The 20,030-nt window shown below is 41.9% G+C and overlaps 1 protein-coding gene across 1 annotated transcript in view; it reads left to right on the forward strand.

Annotated features, from left to right (window-relative positions):
- The window catches only part of ARHGAP19 (Rho GTPase activating protein 19), a gene marked incomplete in the record, with an annotated part of 961,985 nt that overhangs the window by 833,975 nt on the left and 107,980 nt on the right, over nt 1-20,030 (forward strand). The window contains 1 exon segment of the mRNA XM_044056243.1: nt 17,643-17,717. Coding sequence (XP_043912178.1) covers nt 17,643-17,717 — 75 coding nt within the window.

Raw genomic sequence — 20,030 nt, forward strand, 5'->3', positions numbered from 1 at the left:
ACAGAGATGAACACTTAGCTTACTACATTGGCATGCTTCCTGTTGCTTAACCAGTGTCTTGTCTATTGAGTCTAGTATAGATAGCATTTAATGCTTTTGCTTATTCCCATATGTGGAATAGTGCTGCATCCTAAGATCAAAATGAGCAACGCACTGTCAGTTCATGTGCTGCTCTTATATTTTTCAAATAATGTCATATGATCTAAGAGACATGATTTCCCTTTAATAAACATGCACTCTTCTATATAGAACAGAACTGGGTCACCTGCATCATTTTGATTAGTTTCTTTTATGACTTATTTGATTATTTCATGCAGAATATCAGTGTTGTTGAGGTCTTGTAGGGCAGTAGGTATGTATATGTAGCTAGTGTGTCCTTCAGTTCTTTTCTGTCACTTGCACACTTTTGAGCTCAAATTTGTTCATCACTGGGAAAGTTTCAGCATTTGCTGCTTAAAGCCACCATGGCACTGAAGTGTACAGACGGTCTTTATATGAGCCAAGAACACTCAGTGACATTGTCTATACTGCTTGGAGGAGATTAGCATGAATGAAGCAAGGCATTTTTAAGTTATGTTTGTAATCTCAAAATCACAATACAGCAATGTGGTGAGCTGATTGTGAACAACGTACCTATGCTGAGGCTGAAGATATAGTGAAGCTACTAGCTGATAAATTTAGCTCTAACTTTTACCCCCCTTTCCCCTCTGTCTGTCCCTCATGATATACCTGAAACTGGCTTGCCTCCAGCTATCACACAACACCAAGTCCTAAAAGTGCTATCAAAAGCTGAAAATACTGTATTGAAGGGTGCTGTCGATATTCCTGGATGCATCTTACCAAGCACAATTTAGCCACATCCCTAACAGCATAAATCTCAGCCTCCATACAGGTTTTGTACCAAGTGAATGGAGATCAGCTGCAGCCATTCCCCTGTTTAATGGAGGATTTTCCACAGACCCAGTCAATTACAGACCCATAAGTCATACCAGCCTCATATGCAAAGTCATGGAAAGACTTGTGGAACTAATCAATCAGAACATAGGCAACCTCCAAACACTGGACCTGTCTCAGTTTGGATTCTTGAAGAGCAGGTCGTGCTTACACAACCTGGTGGATTGTTTTGAAAAGGTCACCAAAGCCATGGATGAAGGCAAAAATGGCACACACTGCAGACCTCTACTCGGCCAAAGCTTTTGACACAATTCCCCACCCAGGCATAGTAGAAGAGCTACTAACTGGGAATAAACTCCTATGTTACCTGCTAGATTGCCAACTGGCTCACAGACAGGATGCAAGTTACCTCCACAAAGAAACCAGTCACCAGTGGAGTCATCCATAGTTTTGTGCTGGGACCTCTCCTGTTTGGCATCTACTTTTTTGAAGTAAAAGAAAATATCCAAGAGCTCTCTGGTTGATTTAGTTTGGAGATGCCTGCAAGCTATGGGTAGTCATTCAATCCCCAAATGACTTTACTATCCTGCATGAAGGTTTGTCCCAAATAAATAACTGATGTGAAAGTCATGGACTGAAACTATATTCCAAAATTGCATTATTGTTTCCTCCTCTATCCCAGGGAACTACCACATTAACAATACACCCCTGAGTTGACCCAGTTGTTAGGGATTTTGGAACTTGTATGGTCAGCGACCCACTTTTGACCGTGTCCATTGTTGTAAGAAAGTATTTCCATATTGCACAGCTTGTAAACAAAGTGATTACGTCTAGATCTGTGGATGTTATTGCCCCCCTTTACTCAGCCCTCATTAGGCCAATCATTAAACATGATGCCATCCTGCATCATGCATCCGTCCAGATGTGCAGCAACTGGAACTCCCACAGAGATGTCTTACTAAAAAGATATGAGGCTTAAACAACATGTTTTACGTGGACCAACTCAAAACCCTGTCACTATACTCAGTATCCTACAGAGTGCTAAGAGATGACTTTTGTCTGGCATACAAGGCATCCTCCAACCCAGTACTGATGGATTTACTGCACGTCATCAAGTCAGATGGCATCAGAAATACTCTGTCTATATAAACCTTTTCTGCAATATTAAGAGTGGTTTGGAAGGACAGCTGCATCTCTGAGGATAATGCTGCTCTGGAACAAACTCTCCAGCCACGTAACACAAAGTTCATCCTTGTCTATTTTCAAGAACAACTTGGATCTTTGGATGGGAAACAGAAAATTTACTGCAGGACTGCCCCCTGTCCTACTAATGGATACAGACTGCTCCTAAATGCTTTATCCCATGCATGTGTCCCCTCAAATTGCCATGGCATGATCCTAATTATTTTCATTAGGGGTAATATACAGTTATCAACCATGTGATGGGCAAGACCAATTTCTAACCTGATGGGATAGTTTAATTCAAGCACAAAAAGGGAAATTGTTTAGGCTTAAAATGGCCCACAAGGTCAGCTAGCGTAGTATTTAACCGTGAACCTATGAAGTATCGTTTGTAAATTCCATGTTGCACCTCTGTCTTTCTGAAGTCTCAGGAGGTAGGCAGTTCTCACCCACCTCATTTACATCAAATATTGTGGCAGGTGAGAATGCCAGCAGAGGTGCTAGTTTTGAGGGTCCATTGTGCAGACTCAGGATTGTGATCAGCACTGTTAAAAAGTAAAGCAAGTCAGGGGTAGTATCAGGCACATCTTTGTAGAGGAAATCTTTTCTGTGCTGTGACTTCATAGTTCCCCATGTGTCAGGTCCTTAAGTTTGACTAATGTGGGTTAGTGTTAATGTCTTTCTTCCACATTGGTGAACAGGTGGCTCGTCAGATGTGTACAGCTGGAAACCATCTTTGGAGTATGCTACCCACAGCATAGGCATATGCTTACAACTGTTCTTCTCCAGCCCTGCTCCAAGGTAGCAGTCCCTGAAGTCTCCTGGGATGGAGTTCACTTTTGGAATTTGGAACAGAGGACAGTTATCGTATTTGGTCAGCTACCACTGTATCCAATCTGGCTCGGTGGTCCAGGATGTGGAAGTCCCACACATTTTTTCCACATTAGGGCCTCTTCTTCACGCAGTTGTTTAAATTTTGTTGGGACGTGATATCAGTAGCCTTAGCTATATGGGTCATATCCTGCCAAGGATATAACAGCAGGCCATCTTCCAAAGCTTCAGAGCACCTTCCACATAACGGTCAGGCAGCTCAAGCTGAACAGACTAAAATACAAGTTTGAGAGTGCAGCACTTTAGAGTTTTACTACCTCTGAAGATTACGCTCCTCTGAGGATTTCAAGGATAGACTATTGGCTTGTGTTTTTCTTTGCTGAGCAGATAAGTTCACTTTGGGGGGAAAAACTTCCATTATCTTAATTTGTTGATGTCTTATTACTTTCTTTTTCCGGAAAGTTATTTTAAAGCTAAAAGTGTTCTGTTTTAATGGACTGTTTCAAGATTGTAATTGTACTTGTAAAGAGAGTGCTCATTTTTCTGTCAGTTTAAAAATGTTATAAAGTAATTGAAGACATTTTGTCTGACGTCAGTTTTCATTTGTTCCTCAACATGTGAGTTTGGATCCGATCCTCGGATTCGACCCTGCCTCTTTTTACAGCTTGTGGATTCTGCAAACTCTCAAGCTGCTCCCTTACTCATAATGCTGTACTCCCTTTCCATACCTCAGATGTCACCTTCGCATACGGATGTGGTCGCTGTCAGCTGTCGAGCATTTAGTGAGTTATGAAATGTTTGGTGGTGTATCTTTCTAGTATATTTTCCATTTTCTATTTTATATTACTTTAAATTAGTGTAAGCTAGCCTTCCTTATCCCTACTTGTTTTTCTGTGTAATTTGATATCATTGTTGGTCGTTTTTTTCCCTACTTTCTCTTTTACTTTTCTGGTAATTCTCAGTGCCATTGTTTGTAGTTTTCCTTTTTTCTTCCTAACCCTTTTTCAAGAAAAAAAAAAAAAAACTTTCTGCCTTAATGGCTGAACCTTTAGGTTTCAAAAAATGTAGAGTGTGGGCACAAAGATCCCTTTGTCTGATTCCCATGACTCTTGTGTCTGTTGTCTGGGCCCTGCCCATTTGAATGTCCCTTGCAAGATATGTCAGCTTTTTAATCCAAGGGCTTTGGTTGATGGAATAAATTGATTTTGAAGGGACTTCTCCTGCAGCTTTTTCAGAGTCACTGGCTAGAGCTCAGTCCTCCAAGGCAGGCTAAAAAGATACCCGAGCCGTCTGGATTTTCCACTACTACTTAGGATTCGAACAAGATCCTGGCCTGGAAAATTTCAAAACTGTCCGATCCGAAGACCAAATCCTTGGATCTGGCTGTTTCAGATAAAAGCTCTGCCTTATCAGATCCAGTTCTATTTGAGCTGAAAGAGCTCCCCCAGACCCGTTATGCATCCTCTTTTGACCCAGTCCCTTTCGGCTACCTTCCCCTTTCTAGAGAGGTGCCAACACTCTAGATCTCCCTCTTTTGCTTCCTCCCATTCTTCCAGGAGTCTAAGAGACAGATGTGGATAGAATGATGAAGTTTCTCTTAGTGCAGGTGCAGATGGGAGTTCTCCCAGCTCCTACCCCTTTGGGTCAGGACACGGTTATTAGTATTACGCCACCCATCTTGGCTCCATCCTTTGGCTTCAGAGCCCTTGGATCCGAGTCTTTTGGGACTGTCTGTATCAGCTCCAGAGATGGTTGTATCTTCAGATCCGATCTCTTCTCTAAGTGGACCAGCTCTGAATGTGTCTGAGCCAGATGACTCTTGGAGCCGAAGTGTCAATGTTTCTGAGGTACTAGCGTCGACTCTGAAGCTGTCTAAGCCATCTGTCCCCCTCAGGGCTTCGGCATTGGATAGATTGGCTACAACTTCTGCCTTGGGTGGGCTGCCTTTGGGTCAAAGGGAGCCTATGGTCCAGAAGCATGTCTTCTCAGCTCAGTCAGCTTCCTTCTCCCCAGGACATTCTGCCTTTGAGGTAGTAGAGAGAGTATTCTCTTTCAGAATTCAGACTGTTCCACTCCCCTCAGATCTACCATCTGGTTCCCAGATGTCCTTGTGCCATGAGCCTCCTCACTCTACTGTACAGGGGCAGCCAGTCCAAAGTCTCTGGACCACTCAACAGGATGGCCTTATATCTTCCAATAATTCTCTGGAGCACCCCATCGAAGAAGTCCTTAGTAAGAAAAAGTGCAAGAGAAGGGACTCCCCTCAGGAGTCAATCACAGAAGATACTGATTTCGATGAAGGGGAATGGTCCCCAAGATCACCACCTGATGACGTTTCCTTCAGAGAGATTTTGGAGATCCTTAATTAAATGGGTGGATTTTCTACCAATAACCCTTCCCAAAAGGAATTGTTATTCCTAGAGGCATTTGAGTCTGACCCATCTACTTCCTGGGTGACTCTGCTTGCCGAAGGCTCATTGAGTTGATCTCTCAGCAGGTGTGGAAGAACCAGATTCGGTTGAGCCAATCCCCAAGAGACAAATAGAATCCTGGCACCACCAAAGGGAAAAGAGTTTTGGAGCAAAGGAGTACTAGTCAATGTCATGGTCATAGTGGTGGCCACAAAGAAAGAACTTGTGGGCAGAGTTCATCTGTTCGTCCCCCTAACTAGGGAGTTTGATAGATATGGAAAGTGTGCGCTTCAGTAATGTTTGCCCTTAAATTTCTGAACTATTTGGCACACTTCAGACATCAGATGGATTTGTTTAAAGAACTCTCCAAATCCCTCTCAGGAGCAATAACTGCTGAGGCACAGACTTCCATTGCATCACAGTTGGGTTCTCCGTTGCTACCTTGTCCATGAGGCTCATTTCACATGCAGCTGAATGCACCTCAAGGGAGGTGAGTTCAGGCATTTCCATTTGGAGGCATGCCTGGAAGCGCCTGTGTGATTTTGCAGAACTCTTCAAGTCCTCCTTCAGTAGTGCACCTTTTGATGGAATTTCCTTGTTTGACCCTAAAGTTAGACACACTATACAGGTGTGAGCAAGATAAGACCCTGTCTGCAGTAGACGTACGTTTTTCGACTCCTCAAAGAACATTCTCTACTAATCAATGAGGTGGTAGGAAAATGGTTGAGAAAGTCCTAGGGTCCTTTTCATGATCCACGTGGAGATTACCCCAGAGACAGATGGAGGAACTCTAATGGAAGACACCGTCATTATGGCAGAGGAAGCTCGCAGAACCAAGGGTTCAGAGATTCCGTCTCCAACAAATCCTATCATTGCTCCTAAAAGGAGGCCCGATTGTTCACCTCTGGAGGCTGTCAGGGTCGTCTGTCCTTGTACCAGAGAGGCTGGCTAGACATAACTGAAGCTACATGAGTGCAGAAGATTATTTCCAGAGGTTCTATAATTCCCTTTTCCCTACCTCCCTCCCTCTTCAACAGTAAACAGAATTCTAAATGTTCCACCCAGTCAGAGGAAAATAGCAGCTGTAGAAATAAAAAAGCTGGTAGAAAACAATCTTCCAAAAGGTTCTCCCAGACCAGAGAGAATCCAGCTCAAGATTATTTTTAGTGTCAAAGAAAATAGGGGAATGGAGACCAATTTTGGATCTCAAACTGAACAAATAAGTTCTGTATACAAAGTTCCGGATGATCACAGTTCAGTCCATTTTTGCCTTTCCTGCACAAGGACAACTGGATGTGCTCAGTAGATCTTCAGGATGCATTCCATCACATAAAGATGGACAGCCGATCCAGGAGATGCCTATGCTTCCAGCTGGGAGCCAGTCATTGCCAATTCATAGCACTGCCCTTTGACCTCACCACAGATCCCAGGGTGTTAGTAGCTCACTTGAGACTACACAGATTGTGTTTCCTTACCTGGATGACTGCCTCATAACCACTCTGGCCAGGCATCTACTGATCAAAGCAAGAGATTATGTACTCCATTTATGCTCTCACCTAGGCATTACCATTAATCTCAACAAATATCAGCTAGAACTAACTCAAGTGCTAGAATTCATAGGAGCCTTGTTCAGTACTATATCAGTGACAGCCTTATTTCCCTTTCCAAGGGTGCAAACAATTCGATTTGAAGTACAAAAGAGAATTCAAAATTCTTCAGTGGTGGCCTGACTAATTCTTCAAGCTTTTAAGGTCAATGTTTGTCATAATTCTGGGTTCATTGGCAAGATACCGTATGAGAATTCTTCAATGGACCCTGGTGACTCGGTAGTCCGTCCTGTATCAGCATTTGTCCACCCAGATCAAAATAACTTGGGCATGCAAAAGGTACTTCAAGTGGTGTATTTACTGAGAACAGGACTACCCTTTAATACCTCCTCAGCCCAAGGATATAGTGACCATGGAAGCATCACGATTTGGGTGGGATGGCACTTAGGAAAGACATTCTAAGGCAGCTTGTCCTTAGAAGAAGCCAGCAAGCATATCAATGTCCTAGAAATGAGAGGACGAGTCCTGGTGTTGCAGACCTTCCAAGACTCTCTCCTTTCAGGAACTATTGGGATTCAGAAAGACAATATGTCAGTACTCTGGTATATCAACAAACGAGGAGGAACCGGATCTTACCTCTTATGTCAAAGCTCAGAGTGTGGCAATGGGCAATCTCATCCATTCAGTTTCTGATAGCGATGCACATTCTGGGGAAATCCAACATGATAGCAAGGTCTGTACTATTGCCTCACGAGTGATCTCTCAATAAGAAAATTGCAGAGAAGATATTCCTTCAATCGGGTCAACCGTGCTGCAACCTCTTTGCATCTCCGCTCAACAAGTCAACAAATCCATCAGGTTTTTGCCCTGATTCCCCCCACCGGCTCTCTTCCACAACTGGCCCCCATTTTCCTGTATGCTTACCACCAACTCCTCTGATCCCCAATTTCTTTTCAGAAAGCCTCTCCGTTGAAGAGCACAGTAATTGACTCTTATTGGCCTCATCATATTTGGTTTCCCTTCCCTTTGGCCTCATCTAGTTTATCCTCTTTGGATCCTGGATTCATGTCCAGACCTTCTGTCTCACCTGACAAACATGATTCACCCAGACATTTTGGGCCTAAAGTTGACCACACGGTTTCTCCAGTTCCATTGATAGCCAGACAAGCTAGGCTTTCCTCCCCTGTCGTCACTTTCTTTTATTTTCCAACACAGCTTCCACTAGGAAGATTTACAAAAGTAAATGGAAGAGATTGTTTTTCTGTTGTGCCCAAATAAAATCAACCCCTTTTCAGAGATGGTACCTATAGTTCTTTAATTTTTAGCTACTGTATTTAATGAAGGGTCCAGTTCCTCAACAGTTAGTGTGCAATTAGCTGCTGTTCCTACTTTTCATGTTGTTGTTGACAATTCTACCTTAGCTTCATCATGACTCTCTAAGGCATTTACAAAAGGATCCATTTTACTGAAACCTCCCTTTAAAGATCCTACACCACTGTGGGATTTGAATTTAGTGTTACAAGCCCTGACTCCATCACCATTTGAACCAGTTGCAAAATGCAAATTAAAGTTTTTAACTTGGAAAACAATATTTTTGGTAGCCATTACATTGACTAGGAGAGTTTCAGAACTGCAAACCTCATCTTCTAAAACTCCTTATTTGATTTTCATACAGATAGTGTTCTTAAGAACCAATCAATCTGTTCTTCCTAAGGTGGAGTCAGGATCCAACATTAATCAGTCTATCAAAACTTCCAGTCTTCCTAAATTTCTTCAACAAAGGGGAATACATTTTACATGTGGTGGATGTTCACAGACAATTACATTTCCATCTACACAGAAATGACAAATTCATAAAATCAGAACAATTATTTCTTTCCTTTTCAGAATCAAGATTGGGAAAGCCAGTTACCAAAATAATTTTAGCTAAGTAGCTAACTGATTGATTGCATTGCATTTCCTTTGTCTGCAATAAATTGGACTTATCGTTGCCAAATCACTTGAGAGCTCATTCTACTAGATCCATGGCAACCTCTTTAGCATTTCTCTCTCGATATTTCATGGATATCTATGCTGCAGCCACTTGGGCTATTCCTCATACTTTTATTGCTCATTACAAAGTTGATCTGGTCTGTAAAGGAAGAGCAGCCTTTGGCTCGATAGTACTCAGGAATATCCTTTTTTAGAGCACACCCGAGATTCAGGTAGCTGGGGACTCTGTCCCACATGTTGAGGAATGAACAAAAATTGACAGCATCTGATAAGAGTTATGTACTCACCATAATGTTCCATCTGTGTTCAATTTTCATTCTTCAACTCCCCTCCCTCCGACCCCCTTCCTTTCTTGTTTATGACTTCTGGAAGAATGAGAAGATACTGGAGGAACCAAAGATCTGATGTTGTCATTCCTCCTCACAATAGTGTCTTGGATCCAGCTTGGCCACGTTCCACAGACTTGGATCCAACTCTCAAGCTCCTCCCTCGTACTCATAATGCCATGCATCCACCCAACTACCTCTGATCTTATTTGCCGCTCCAGAGTCAGATGCAGATTTCGTGTCTCGAGCATGGGTTTAAATTTTTTGATAGCCTTTGCTAATCCTTTCAGGCTCTAAGTCCTTCCTCTTTTTTTTCTCTTAAGCAAGTGTGTGCACGTGTGTGTGCGCATTTCATTCATTCTTCCTGTAACAAAAAAAATAAAGGTAGGTAAGCCTAATTTAAATTTACTTAGTCTTAAATTCTTAAAGTAGTTGGCTGCTGTTTCCAATTTGCATATGGCAAGTCAATCATGTTCTCTGTTTTCCTTTAGATTATGCAAATCCTTCATGAAAGGTGTTTTCTTGTTAAGACTCCATCTCCCCCCTTGAGACCTCACTCTTGTGCTGCAGGCTTTGACACAGGGACCCTTTGAACCGACAGCTAGTTGTGACATGATATTTCTCTCATGGAAGACAGCTGTTTTAATGGCACTTACTTCCGCTAAAAGGATTTCCGAACTAAGCCTTATTCTCTAAACCTCCTAATATTCTGTTTCATAAAGACAACGTGTCTTTGCGTACTCCTCCATCCTTTATGCCTGAAGTAGCTACCGAGAACAACATTAATCAATCCATCCATTTGCCAGTATTCTTCCCAAGTTCTTTAACAAAGGGGAGTATGTTCTTCATCTTCTAAATGTTCATAGACAACTTTGTTTTTACCTACACAGGACCAAACAACACAGGAAGTCTGATCAGCTTTTCATAGCTTTCTCTTCTAATAGATTTGGACAAGTGGTATTAAAAATTACTTTGGCAAAATGGATTTCAGACTGCATTTCATACATTTACTCTTCCAAATGTTTGGAATTACTTAAACCTCCTAGGGCACATTCCACCAGATCTATGACTACTTCCTCGGCTTGCTATTTCAGAACTTCCACTGATGACATTTATGTGGCAGCGTCATGGTCTAATAATCACACCTTTTGTATCGCACTACAAGTTGGATGTTATTTCCAGAAGCAGGGCCTCCTTTGGTTCGGTGGTGCTCCGGCATATCCTTCCATGAGGACCACCCAGGGTTTATGTATCTGTGGACTCTGACCCTATCGTGGGGTGGAATGACGTAGACAACATCAGATTTAAAGGTTATGTCTTACCATAACTTGGCATCTATGTTGTCTTGCTTCATTCATCCTCATTTTCCCAACCAACCACCCCCCTCCTTTGTTTCTTGAGGAACCTGGATGATATAAGGACTATTTTGTCCTATGCCTGAGCCTCTTCTGCCAATCTTTGATGTATGACTGCTGAATGTTTGGAATTGGCAAACTCTATCTGAGTTAGTTGGTGGATGCAGGTCATTATGTGTATAAGGGAAGAGCTTGATAGTAGTATCCAAGTCTGTGAAATGTGGCAGAGCTGGATCCGAGGATCAAATCCAAGTCCCTATTGTGTTGTAAGGGTGAATGTAGGAAGACTACACAGATGCCAAGTTACAGTAAGAGATGAACTTTAATTCCTCCCTTTGTGTTCCATATAGTGATTTCTCATATAATCATCATTTCTTACATTGTTATTTAACAATAAAAAGCAGAAATCAAGATCTGAGGTATGGAAGGGGACTACAGCATTATGGATAAGGGAGGAGCTTGAGAGTTTGCAGTAGCCATGAGCTGTAAAAAGCATCCCAGTCAGTGTAGAGGATTGGATCCAAACCCACATGTTGAGGAAGAATAAAAATGGACAACACAGATGGAACATTATGGTGAGTACATAACTTCTTTTTCTGTGGAGAAATTTTGTTTTAACTTTTTCTGGGGCTGGCATGGTGTTTTAAAGTGCTTTTTACTGTGTTTGTCTGACAAAAAATGTAACTTTTGTGGACTAGTAGTGTTTACAAGAAATTGCTGCTGGTCTTCCACGGGACAGAGAACACCATTTATGGCTTGAACATGGAACATATACTACTGGTCCCATTGTTGGTCCTCCTTCCAGTTACAAAAAGAAAAAAAAAATAAGCAAATAACCTTTGCCACCACGGCAGGCTAGCAATTTGACATGGGTGTGTGATTCTGCTATGGCCATTTGTTGTAATTAAGACCACTCATCTGTTATCCTGAATTCCTCTGGTGTAACACCAACAGCCGCTAAGGGTTGGCCACATCATCTGTGGCTGTTGGGGCCCACTCATTGGGCAAGAGCTACTGTTGTCTGTCCTGGGACAGAGCACAGGGAAGTTTTCCCTGTTTTGTCAGAATGCTGTGCCCATCTCTGGGGAAACTGCTGCTGCCATTAGTGACATGGTTGGCCCCATTTTTCCTGTCAAAAAGAAATAGAAAAACAAACATTTATATACTCCTCAATTTCCTTTGGATAAGAGTTTACTGGGTCTGGAATAGGGGTTAATTCAGGCTATTGATCCTTCTTGTACAGTAGTTTCTTGTAGATTCTTTTTTTTTTTTTTGAAGAGATTCAAGATTCCGAATGCGTTACTGTTTTTCCCCTCAGATTTGAGAGTCAGACTCAAAGGACAGCACAGTTTGATTCTCCCTGTAGGAGGTTCTCTTTCTCTGAGACTTTTGCTAGAATGTGCCAGTGTTCTCGGTGGGAGAACATTGAGGTTTCACATTCCCTCAAATACTGCGAGCTGTGACAGAAGGGTTTTCCAGAACCTACACGCATTCCTCCTGATCTTTGCTTTAGAGGATTGTGTTGCCTGCAATTTTTCTGATGGTCCAGCCAGTTGCCCCTAAAAAGGCAGTAAAGATGCATAGAGTTCCTTAGTCTTTTACATTTTTATAAATTATTCCCATATCTGGCCCAGCAGCTATAGCTTTGGTTGATCCCACTGCTGTTAAGCACTTAGTTAATTCCAATCCTACTGTTGCTGATAAGGATGGGAAAATTATTGACAGGTATGGGGAAATAGTGTATACTTTGGCAACTTTAGAATTTTGAAATGTCAGCCTTGTATGTTAATGTTTGTTCTAATTATGGAAGTATGAGGAATGTTTTATCTATAGTTTCTTGTGAGGAAAATTCTGCTTTAAATAGCTCTTATTGCACAGGTCACTAGTCATGGTTTACAATATTTTTATGACTCTGTTAATGCTTCTTCCAGGGCTATGGCCACTGGTACTGTGTTGAGGAGGCTTGCATGGCTGTATTCTCGGAATCTCCCAGCCGATGTTTAAAAATTTAAATTCTCCCTTGGAGAGATTGTGTTTGGCCCCTTTGCTGCAGAAATTATCAAAAAGTGTGATTAAAAGGGCAAGCCGACTAAAAAATCTCTCCAGCAGCCCTTCAGTTCCAAATTTTCCAAGGGATTTTCCATTTACACATCCAGTTTTGACAAAAAACAAAACAATAAACAGTCTCAACAAAATACATGTAAGCAGAAGCTTAAGAAGAAATGCTAAGGGGGTTCCAAAAAGAAGTCTTGAACCTCCCAAAACCAAGGGCAGTCCAGCAAGTCTGGCTATTCAAAAGACCTTGTGAATCCATCTCATCCTGGCCCTTTTTTTCATCTAGAAAGTCTGAATCTCCATTTTTCTGTCAGTTTCTGACAGATGGGTCCTGAAAAATCATTCATCAAGGTCACAGATGGCAGTGGGAGGAAATTCCTTATTTTCAGAGGGGTCATTTCACATTCTCCAGATCAAACTCATTTGTTTCCATCATCAGATGCTGTCCCAAGAAGTCATACGAGTTCCTCCTTCCCAGGTGGGGAAGGGATTTTATTCAAGCGTGTTCCTGGTGCCAAAGAAAGAAAATCCTTGAAGACCAGTTCTAGATCTTTCTTTCCTAAACCTGTTTGTGATGGTGCCCAAATTCAAAATGCCACATCATACCCTGTTACCTCTTCTTAATCTCTCAAGTCTCCTAGCAACACTGGACTTGAAAGATGCTTATCAAATCCCTATTCATCCAGACTTCAGACATTTATTAAGATTTTGTATATCTGGATCACATTATCAGTTATCTTACCCTTTGGACTATCCACCGCACCAAGTGCCTTCACGAACTCGAGTTATAACTCATTGCAGGCTTCAGGGTATCCACATTTTTCCAGATTTGGATGACTTTTTTATCTTTGTAGAGTCCTTTGCCAAATGTCAGAAATCTCTCACTTGGTTGAGAAATCTTATAGAAGCTGGGATTCCAAGAAAACATTCAAAAGTCTTTCTGACTCCTTCACGCAGGGTTGTGTTCCTGTGGTGTCAGCTAGACACCTCAGTTCAAAGAGTTTCTTTCAGAGAAAAAATAAATGTGTCTAGATCGGTTTCTAAGGTTTTCCACTCGGACTTCGGTCACTGTGAGGGAATACTTGAGGATTTTGGGTCGCATGCCATCTATTACTCTCGCGATACCCCTGCCAAGACTCCACGTGAGAAAGATAGAATGGTATCTGAAGTCTCTTTGGCCCCAGCAACTACATCCATTTTTTCATAACCCAAGTCTGACATTTATCAGAAGAGAAATCATTTGGTAGAGATACCATATATCCATAAATTCGGGTCTCCCCTTCTCCTAACCTGTTCTAAAGCCATCAGTCAACACAGATGCCTTGGACTATGCTTGTGGAGCAGGGGTCTATATTAGATATCGAACTTTCAAAAGTTTGGCTGTCATATGGTCGACACCACATAATTGAACATTTAAAAGTTCGAACATCTAATAAAAAAAAAAAAAAAACTACATAAATAACCTACCTGAACGTTTTAAACCCCCCACACACACCCCCGGTCTTTAAATATGCCAACTCCGAGATTGCACTACAGTGCAGAAAATGGAAATCTTCCCATTCCAAGCTGTATGGAGATCTCCGTTAAAACATTCGAACTTTCAAAAATAGGCCTGTAATTGAGGGTTCTGTAGAATTTCTTCCCATGTGGAGGGTTGTTATGAAGAATTTCTTCCAGATATCTGGTACTGTATTTTCTTGGATGGATCTATTGACAAGTATAGATACAGGCTATGCTACGGATCTGGCTGCATCTTTGAGAAATAATGGAGGGAGTTTGTCGATTGATGGGGAACAGGGTTTGCGTTTAAGAAGTGATCTGGTGAAGGAAGTTGCTACAGGTGTTAGGGAGAACGAGGGAAGAGATGAGGTGGGAGATGGAGTTTTAATATCGAGTGTGTGGTTTAGTAAGCTTTTCTATTGTTTCAGTGAAAAAGTTAAGCAGAGTTGCAGTTTCGCTAGAAGGTTTGTTAGGGAAGGGGTTTGGTGAAGAGGGGTTTCCTGGAGAATAGTAATTTGTTTGTCAGATTTTCTTCGTGTCAGAATGTGGGTTGCTCAAATTTTTGATATAAATTTATTTATTTTTTTGCCCAGTAGGATGCAAAGCTGTTTATTATATAAGTTCAGGCGGAAAGTTGAGTTTTTTTTCCATGCTGTCCAGGCACTGTCTCTGTTGTTAATAAGGGATTGAGTTGAGTGGTTTAGCCATGGTGCATAACTGCATTTTAGTCTAACTTTTCTAATGGGAGCCATGGCGCTAAGTGTTTTTAGGAGTATAATATTGAAGTTTTGGACAGCCTCACCAAGGGGTAGTATGTATAGGAATGACCAGTTTACAGTGGAGAGTACTTCGTTTAGGGTGACAGGGTTGTAGTTTTTAAGGTTACGAGACTCTGTATTGGTGGCTGTTGTTAAGAATGGGAGAGTGTCTTACTACTGAAGTAGGGAGCTGCTCACTAAGGAGGTGAGTTAGGGTGGAAGGGTTATGATAGCACTGGAGGTCGGTACTAGTATCCAGTCGATGACTTGAGCCATTCTGGGAATTTTTTTGCTGGTGCGTGGTAATCAGCTGGGTAAAGCCATAAAGGTTTATAGAGTAGCTAGGGGTGGCAGTATTACAAGGTTCGTCAATATCCATATCTTCAAAGATGGTTTCATAGGGAATGGGTATAGAAATCCAAAAAAGAAATTGCTCAAGTATGGGAATGTTTTCACTTGGGGTATATAGATCGCTGCAATGGTAATTTTTTTGTGTTGATTTAGGCTACATGTTGCTGTAAGTATTTCGGCAGGGCAGAAATCCGTTATAGCTATTGAAAGTGGGGAGAGAGAGATGGTCAGAGTAAAGTATAGCTACTTCTCCACCATTTTTTTTTTTTTTTTTTTTTTTTTTTTTTTACTTCTGTCCAGTTGAAGAATATTATAATGGGGGGGGGGGGGTGGATTTCACAGTTTGTAATTTCAGGCAGCTTCAGGGCCCTCTGTACCAGGGCTTCATCTGTGGCATTTTGGAAAGAGTTGAATTCTAGAAGTATTCTAGAGACATCCAACTTGGTCCGCTATGCATACGTTTACAAGGCACTGCAAGCTTGATTCCTTTTTGCTTGGATCATTCTGCAGGGGCTCCTGGACCCTTCCCCTTCCACCTCCCAAGTATAGCAAACTAGTTAATCTACTCATATAGCTAAGGCTACTGCAGCAGTGATCAATATGATGAACAGTAGATGTTCGAATGATCACTGCTGCAGTAACTGCTCCTTCCATCCACTGTGTGTGTGTGTGTGTGTGTGTGTGTGTGTGTGTGTGTGTGTGTGTGTGTGTGTGTGTGTGATTTTTATGCCAGCCTGTGGACGTTTTTTGTTCCTAGCATTGACATTTCAGGGCTTAGCCTCTTGTCTTGTTGACATGAAAGCTTTGAAGGGCTTGGTGCTCAAACCTGTTTAGTTAGTTTAGCTTGAGCTAATTTGCGGTTTGGTCACTCAGAAGATGCCCTGATCCTTTGGAAGATGGTTGGCTGTTATATCCTTGGCAGTTTATAACCCATATAGCTAAGGCTACTGCATTGATCATTTGAAATTCTGTTAAGGTAGGTTTATTTACACAGTTGTATTTTTAATGGCTTTTACAATTCTCATGATTCCTCTGGCCAGTCTTCACTTGAGGAAAATTCAGTGACTCATCAGTTTTTACCCAACACCAGCACCCTCTAGGATTTCAAATCCCATTAATGGGTTTCGAAAAAGGAGTTATTCTGGGTGAGTCAATTCTCTCAACTCAGGTCTCCCTTTTTCCCTTCCAGATGGTCTCTAACCACAGATGCCTCAGACTTTACTTGGAGAACTGTGTCCAAGTGGGTGAAAGCTCAGGAGATATGGAACTAACAGGATAAATTAAAACGCATATATATCAAAGTGATGGCACTAAGGAATTCTCTAAAATCTCTGAACCATCTTTGTATTTCAGGCCCTCTACTAGTAATCAGACACCGCCACAGTGATGTGTGTTACTTAATGAAAGGGGGAGGGGCGGGTCCATCCCTTCTGCAGACTAGTTGGGGCAGCCTGAGGACTAGAAACTCAGCACAACCTTACCCATCAAAGCAGAATATTATAGCAGGCTAGCTGAGCAGGAGCAGGCCATGGATATTGAACCCAGAGGTCTTTCAGAAACTGATCCAATTACAGGAATAGTTTTTCTTATCTGAAGTATGACACAGTAAGGAATGCAGCACCTCCTTATGTTACACTTCATTGTCCATACTCTATCTATCTGGTGTGGGATTGGAATTCAAGCTTTATCTGCACCTAAAGAGATTATGCTACCTATTGCTGCACTGACAGCTGCTGGCACAGACAAAGTTTGTTCTGCTGATTTTGCATGTGAACCTCTTGACTTTGAATAAAGGGTAACTGACCAGTTCCTAAAACTGACAACTTGGATAATCTAGCCATCATCCCTTTTAGTTATGTTTTCTAAGAGCATATTTTATCTCAAGGAAGGCAAAGAAGCCACATGCAAGGAAGTAATGTCTAGCAAAACGGAAAAGATCCTGCCTTTGGAGCCAGAGAGAGTCATGAGTTGTAAAGGCAGATTTTGCAGGAGGAATGGAAAGCCGTATGCATTAGCTCTAAATATGCAACCAAGTCCAGAAAATTTTTAATTTTTGCATGGCAATGTCATCATATCCCCCCCTCAAATAAGTGAACTATATTGATTTGAACAAGGGATTGCAGGTACATGGGAATATATTTTCGGGAATGTGAGTGCCTACAAGATTTTAAACAAAAAATCGATGTGCTGAGGGATACAGTACAATAAATGTTAAACATTGTTCAGATAAAGAAGCCTGCCCCCACAGTGTGAGTGCATTTGAAGAGAATTTCTTCCTTCATTTTTTACCTTGAAGAAATAAGATACAGGTGTTTGGTGAATCCCTCCAGAACTTGGTTACTTTTTTGGGGGTGATCATTAAAAAAGTGATGCTTACAGCTCTGACTTTCTGCAAGTTTTTGTTTTTGTATACTAATATTACTTGTTTAAATGTGTTTAGTTGAAATCTCGGGACTCCCCTGCTCTCCTCATGCCGTGGATACGTTCAAAGTCTTCAGATGAGTTTCTTAAAGCGGTGAGTGTGGCTTCTGAGTAGCCTAATACTTTCAATTACTTATAAATGTAATTTATTTTTTTAACATACTTTGCTAGAGAGCAATATATGAGTTAACCATTATTAACACTGTACCGTATCAAAGGACATGGATAGACTGAGCATTACTTGATTATCCATTGGAGTTGAAGATGAGTGGTTTAGTAGGGTTAGTAGGTATAAATTAAAGCTGTTCCTTAGAAGCTGCTTTTAAGTACAACAAATGAATGCAGAAAACATGGAAAAAAGTTTTTATTTACAAACACATTAGATAAATTATTTAGACAAGTCACTAGGCAGAAGACAAATTCCCTCTAGCACTTTTATTGATCATAGTTTCTTACTAAGTTTACAGCTAAAGGAGACCATCAGGAAGCTCAGTTAAGTCACCCAGTACTGGTCGAAGACTATTAGTGACTCCCATTAATACAACTTTGTCCACATGTCCCTGGTTAAAATTTTGTGATTACTCATCCAGTCATCCATACTAGTTTTAAAGATTGCTAGGGGGAAGTACTGTGCCTGATAGGTAAAGGAAGCCTTTTTCTAGAAATGGGGAATGCACTGGGTAGCTATTTGTCATGCCATTTGTTGATGTTGATATGATGTAGGTTTAGGTCTCTAGACTGTTTGCTTGCTTCCCGCTTCTGTTTAGGTGAAGGAGTTCAAAGAGGGCTGAACTGTTTTCTAAAAGTTGTCTTAAATTTCATACATAGACTCTGAAGAACCTATTTTCATCTGTGGTCTTTGAATGTATAGATTCTGTTTTTTCTACAAAATGATGAAAACAATGATGCTATGTAGTCCAATCTCACCTACATTCTTACCTGTGGGTTCGGAGCCGAATATCTGCTCCGACTCTGCCAACTTTTTCCAGCTCAAAGTCTTTCTATTGGCTGGGCTAAGATAGTATCCCATGCTGCATTGCTCCATATCCCCAGATCTCGTTTGCCGCTCGTGTAGCTCAGATGTGGTCTCGCTCTTGGCTGTGGCTAAGTACCTTTTTCTTCTTCTTCTTGAGAGAATTTTTTACAAACAAAAAGCTATTTTAATAGCTATTTCTAGTCTGGTGTTTTGTGCATAATTTGTAGTGTGATTGTTTTTTGTGGTTTCCCACTAGCTGTTCCAGTGGGCTAGGTCCATTTCAGTTAGAGGACCTAGTCTGTCCCCTTGCTTGTCCCTGTGTGTTTCTGTCTAAAACTGTTTAAGTTAGAGGTTTTAGTGTCTGTTTCCCTTGTGTGTGCTAGTGCTGGTCTAAAACTGTTTAATTTAGAGGTTTTAGCCCTAGTCGCCTTAGTGTGTGTCCGTTCTGAGGATTGTTGTGCAGTTGGTTAGTGGTAATTTTGTTCCCATGCTTAGTGTGGTGTATTTTGTGACTGTAGTTTTTCTCCAGTCGGTTCAGTAACGTGATCCTATGTATTGGTAATTGTGATTCTTTATCAAGATGTCTAAAGATTCTAAGGAGCACAAGCCTTTGGGTTTTAAAAAATGCTCTAAGTGTGGTTATAAAATGTCCATCACCGATGGTCATTCGGTATGTGTTTATTGTCTGGGAGAAATCCACCTGCAGGAGTCTTGCAGCTTCTGCCATGCTTTTAGTCCCAGGGTACTTCAAGAAAGAAAGAATAAGTTAATTCTCAAGGGACTGTTGAAACCCTCGTTCGAAGAGGGCCTGGAATCTGCTTCCAGTTCAAAATCAAAATCCACTAAATCGAAAAAGAGGTCTCCAGCTCCTTCAGTCTCCTCGGAGCCACCGGAGAAAGTAATCAAACTAGCTTCGACCTCCTCAGCTCCACTGTCCTCTGGGCTGCAGGAAGTGTCGGTGTTGATGGAACCGGCGTCGGCTCCTCTTCGGAGCCGATCACCCAGTACTAGACAAGTTTCACCTGAGAGGAGATCTTGATCTCCCTCCCTGTCCTCCAAATCCTCCAGGACACTTTCAGATGTGGATGTTGATCGGGTGGTGCACAGGGACTCCTTCAGTCACCGGTTTTGGCTAAATTGTTCTCGGCTCAGGAGCCCGTCCTGATAACTTCTTCGATTCTCCCTCCGAGCGCATCTTTGTTTTCGGAGCCGGAATGCTCCGCCCCATGTGATGTTTCTAGGTCTGTTCCGATGACCCCTCTGGGCTTATTGGTGCCAGTGTCAGCTCCGACCCCGTCAGCACCGTCCACGGGATTCGGGACTCGGGATTCTTCAGTCGGGCCCGAGGGAGAGACCTTGGGACATCTATCAGTTCCTAGTCTCCCTCTCTGTGCCTCTGCTTGGGGAACCCCGACTCCTGTCATGGCCTCG

This window comes from Protopterus annectens, chromosome 14.part0 (genome assembly GCF_019279795.1).
Source record: "Protopterus annectens isolate FY-2018-M chromosome 14.part0, PAN1.0, whole genome shotgun sequence".
Taxonomy (NCBI): domain Eukaryota; kingdom Metazoa; phylum Chordata; order Ceratodontiformes; family Protopteridae; genus Protopterus; species Protopterus annectens.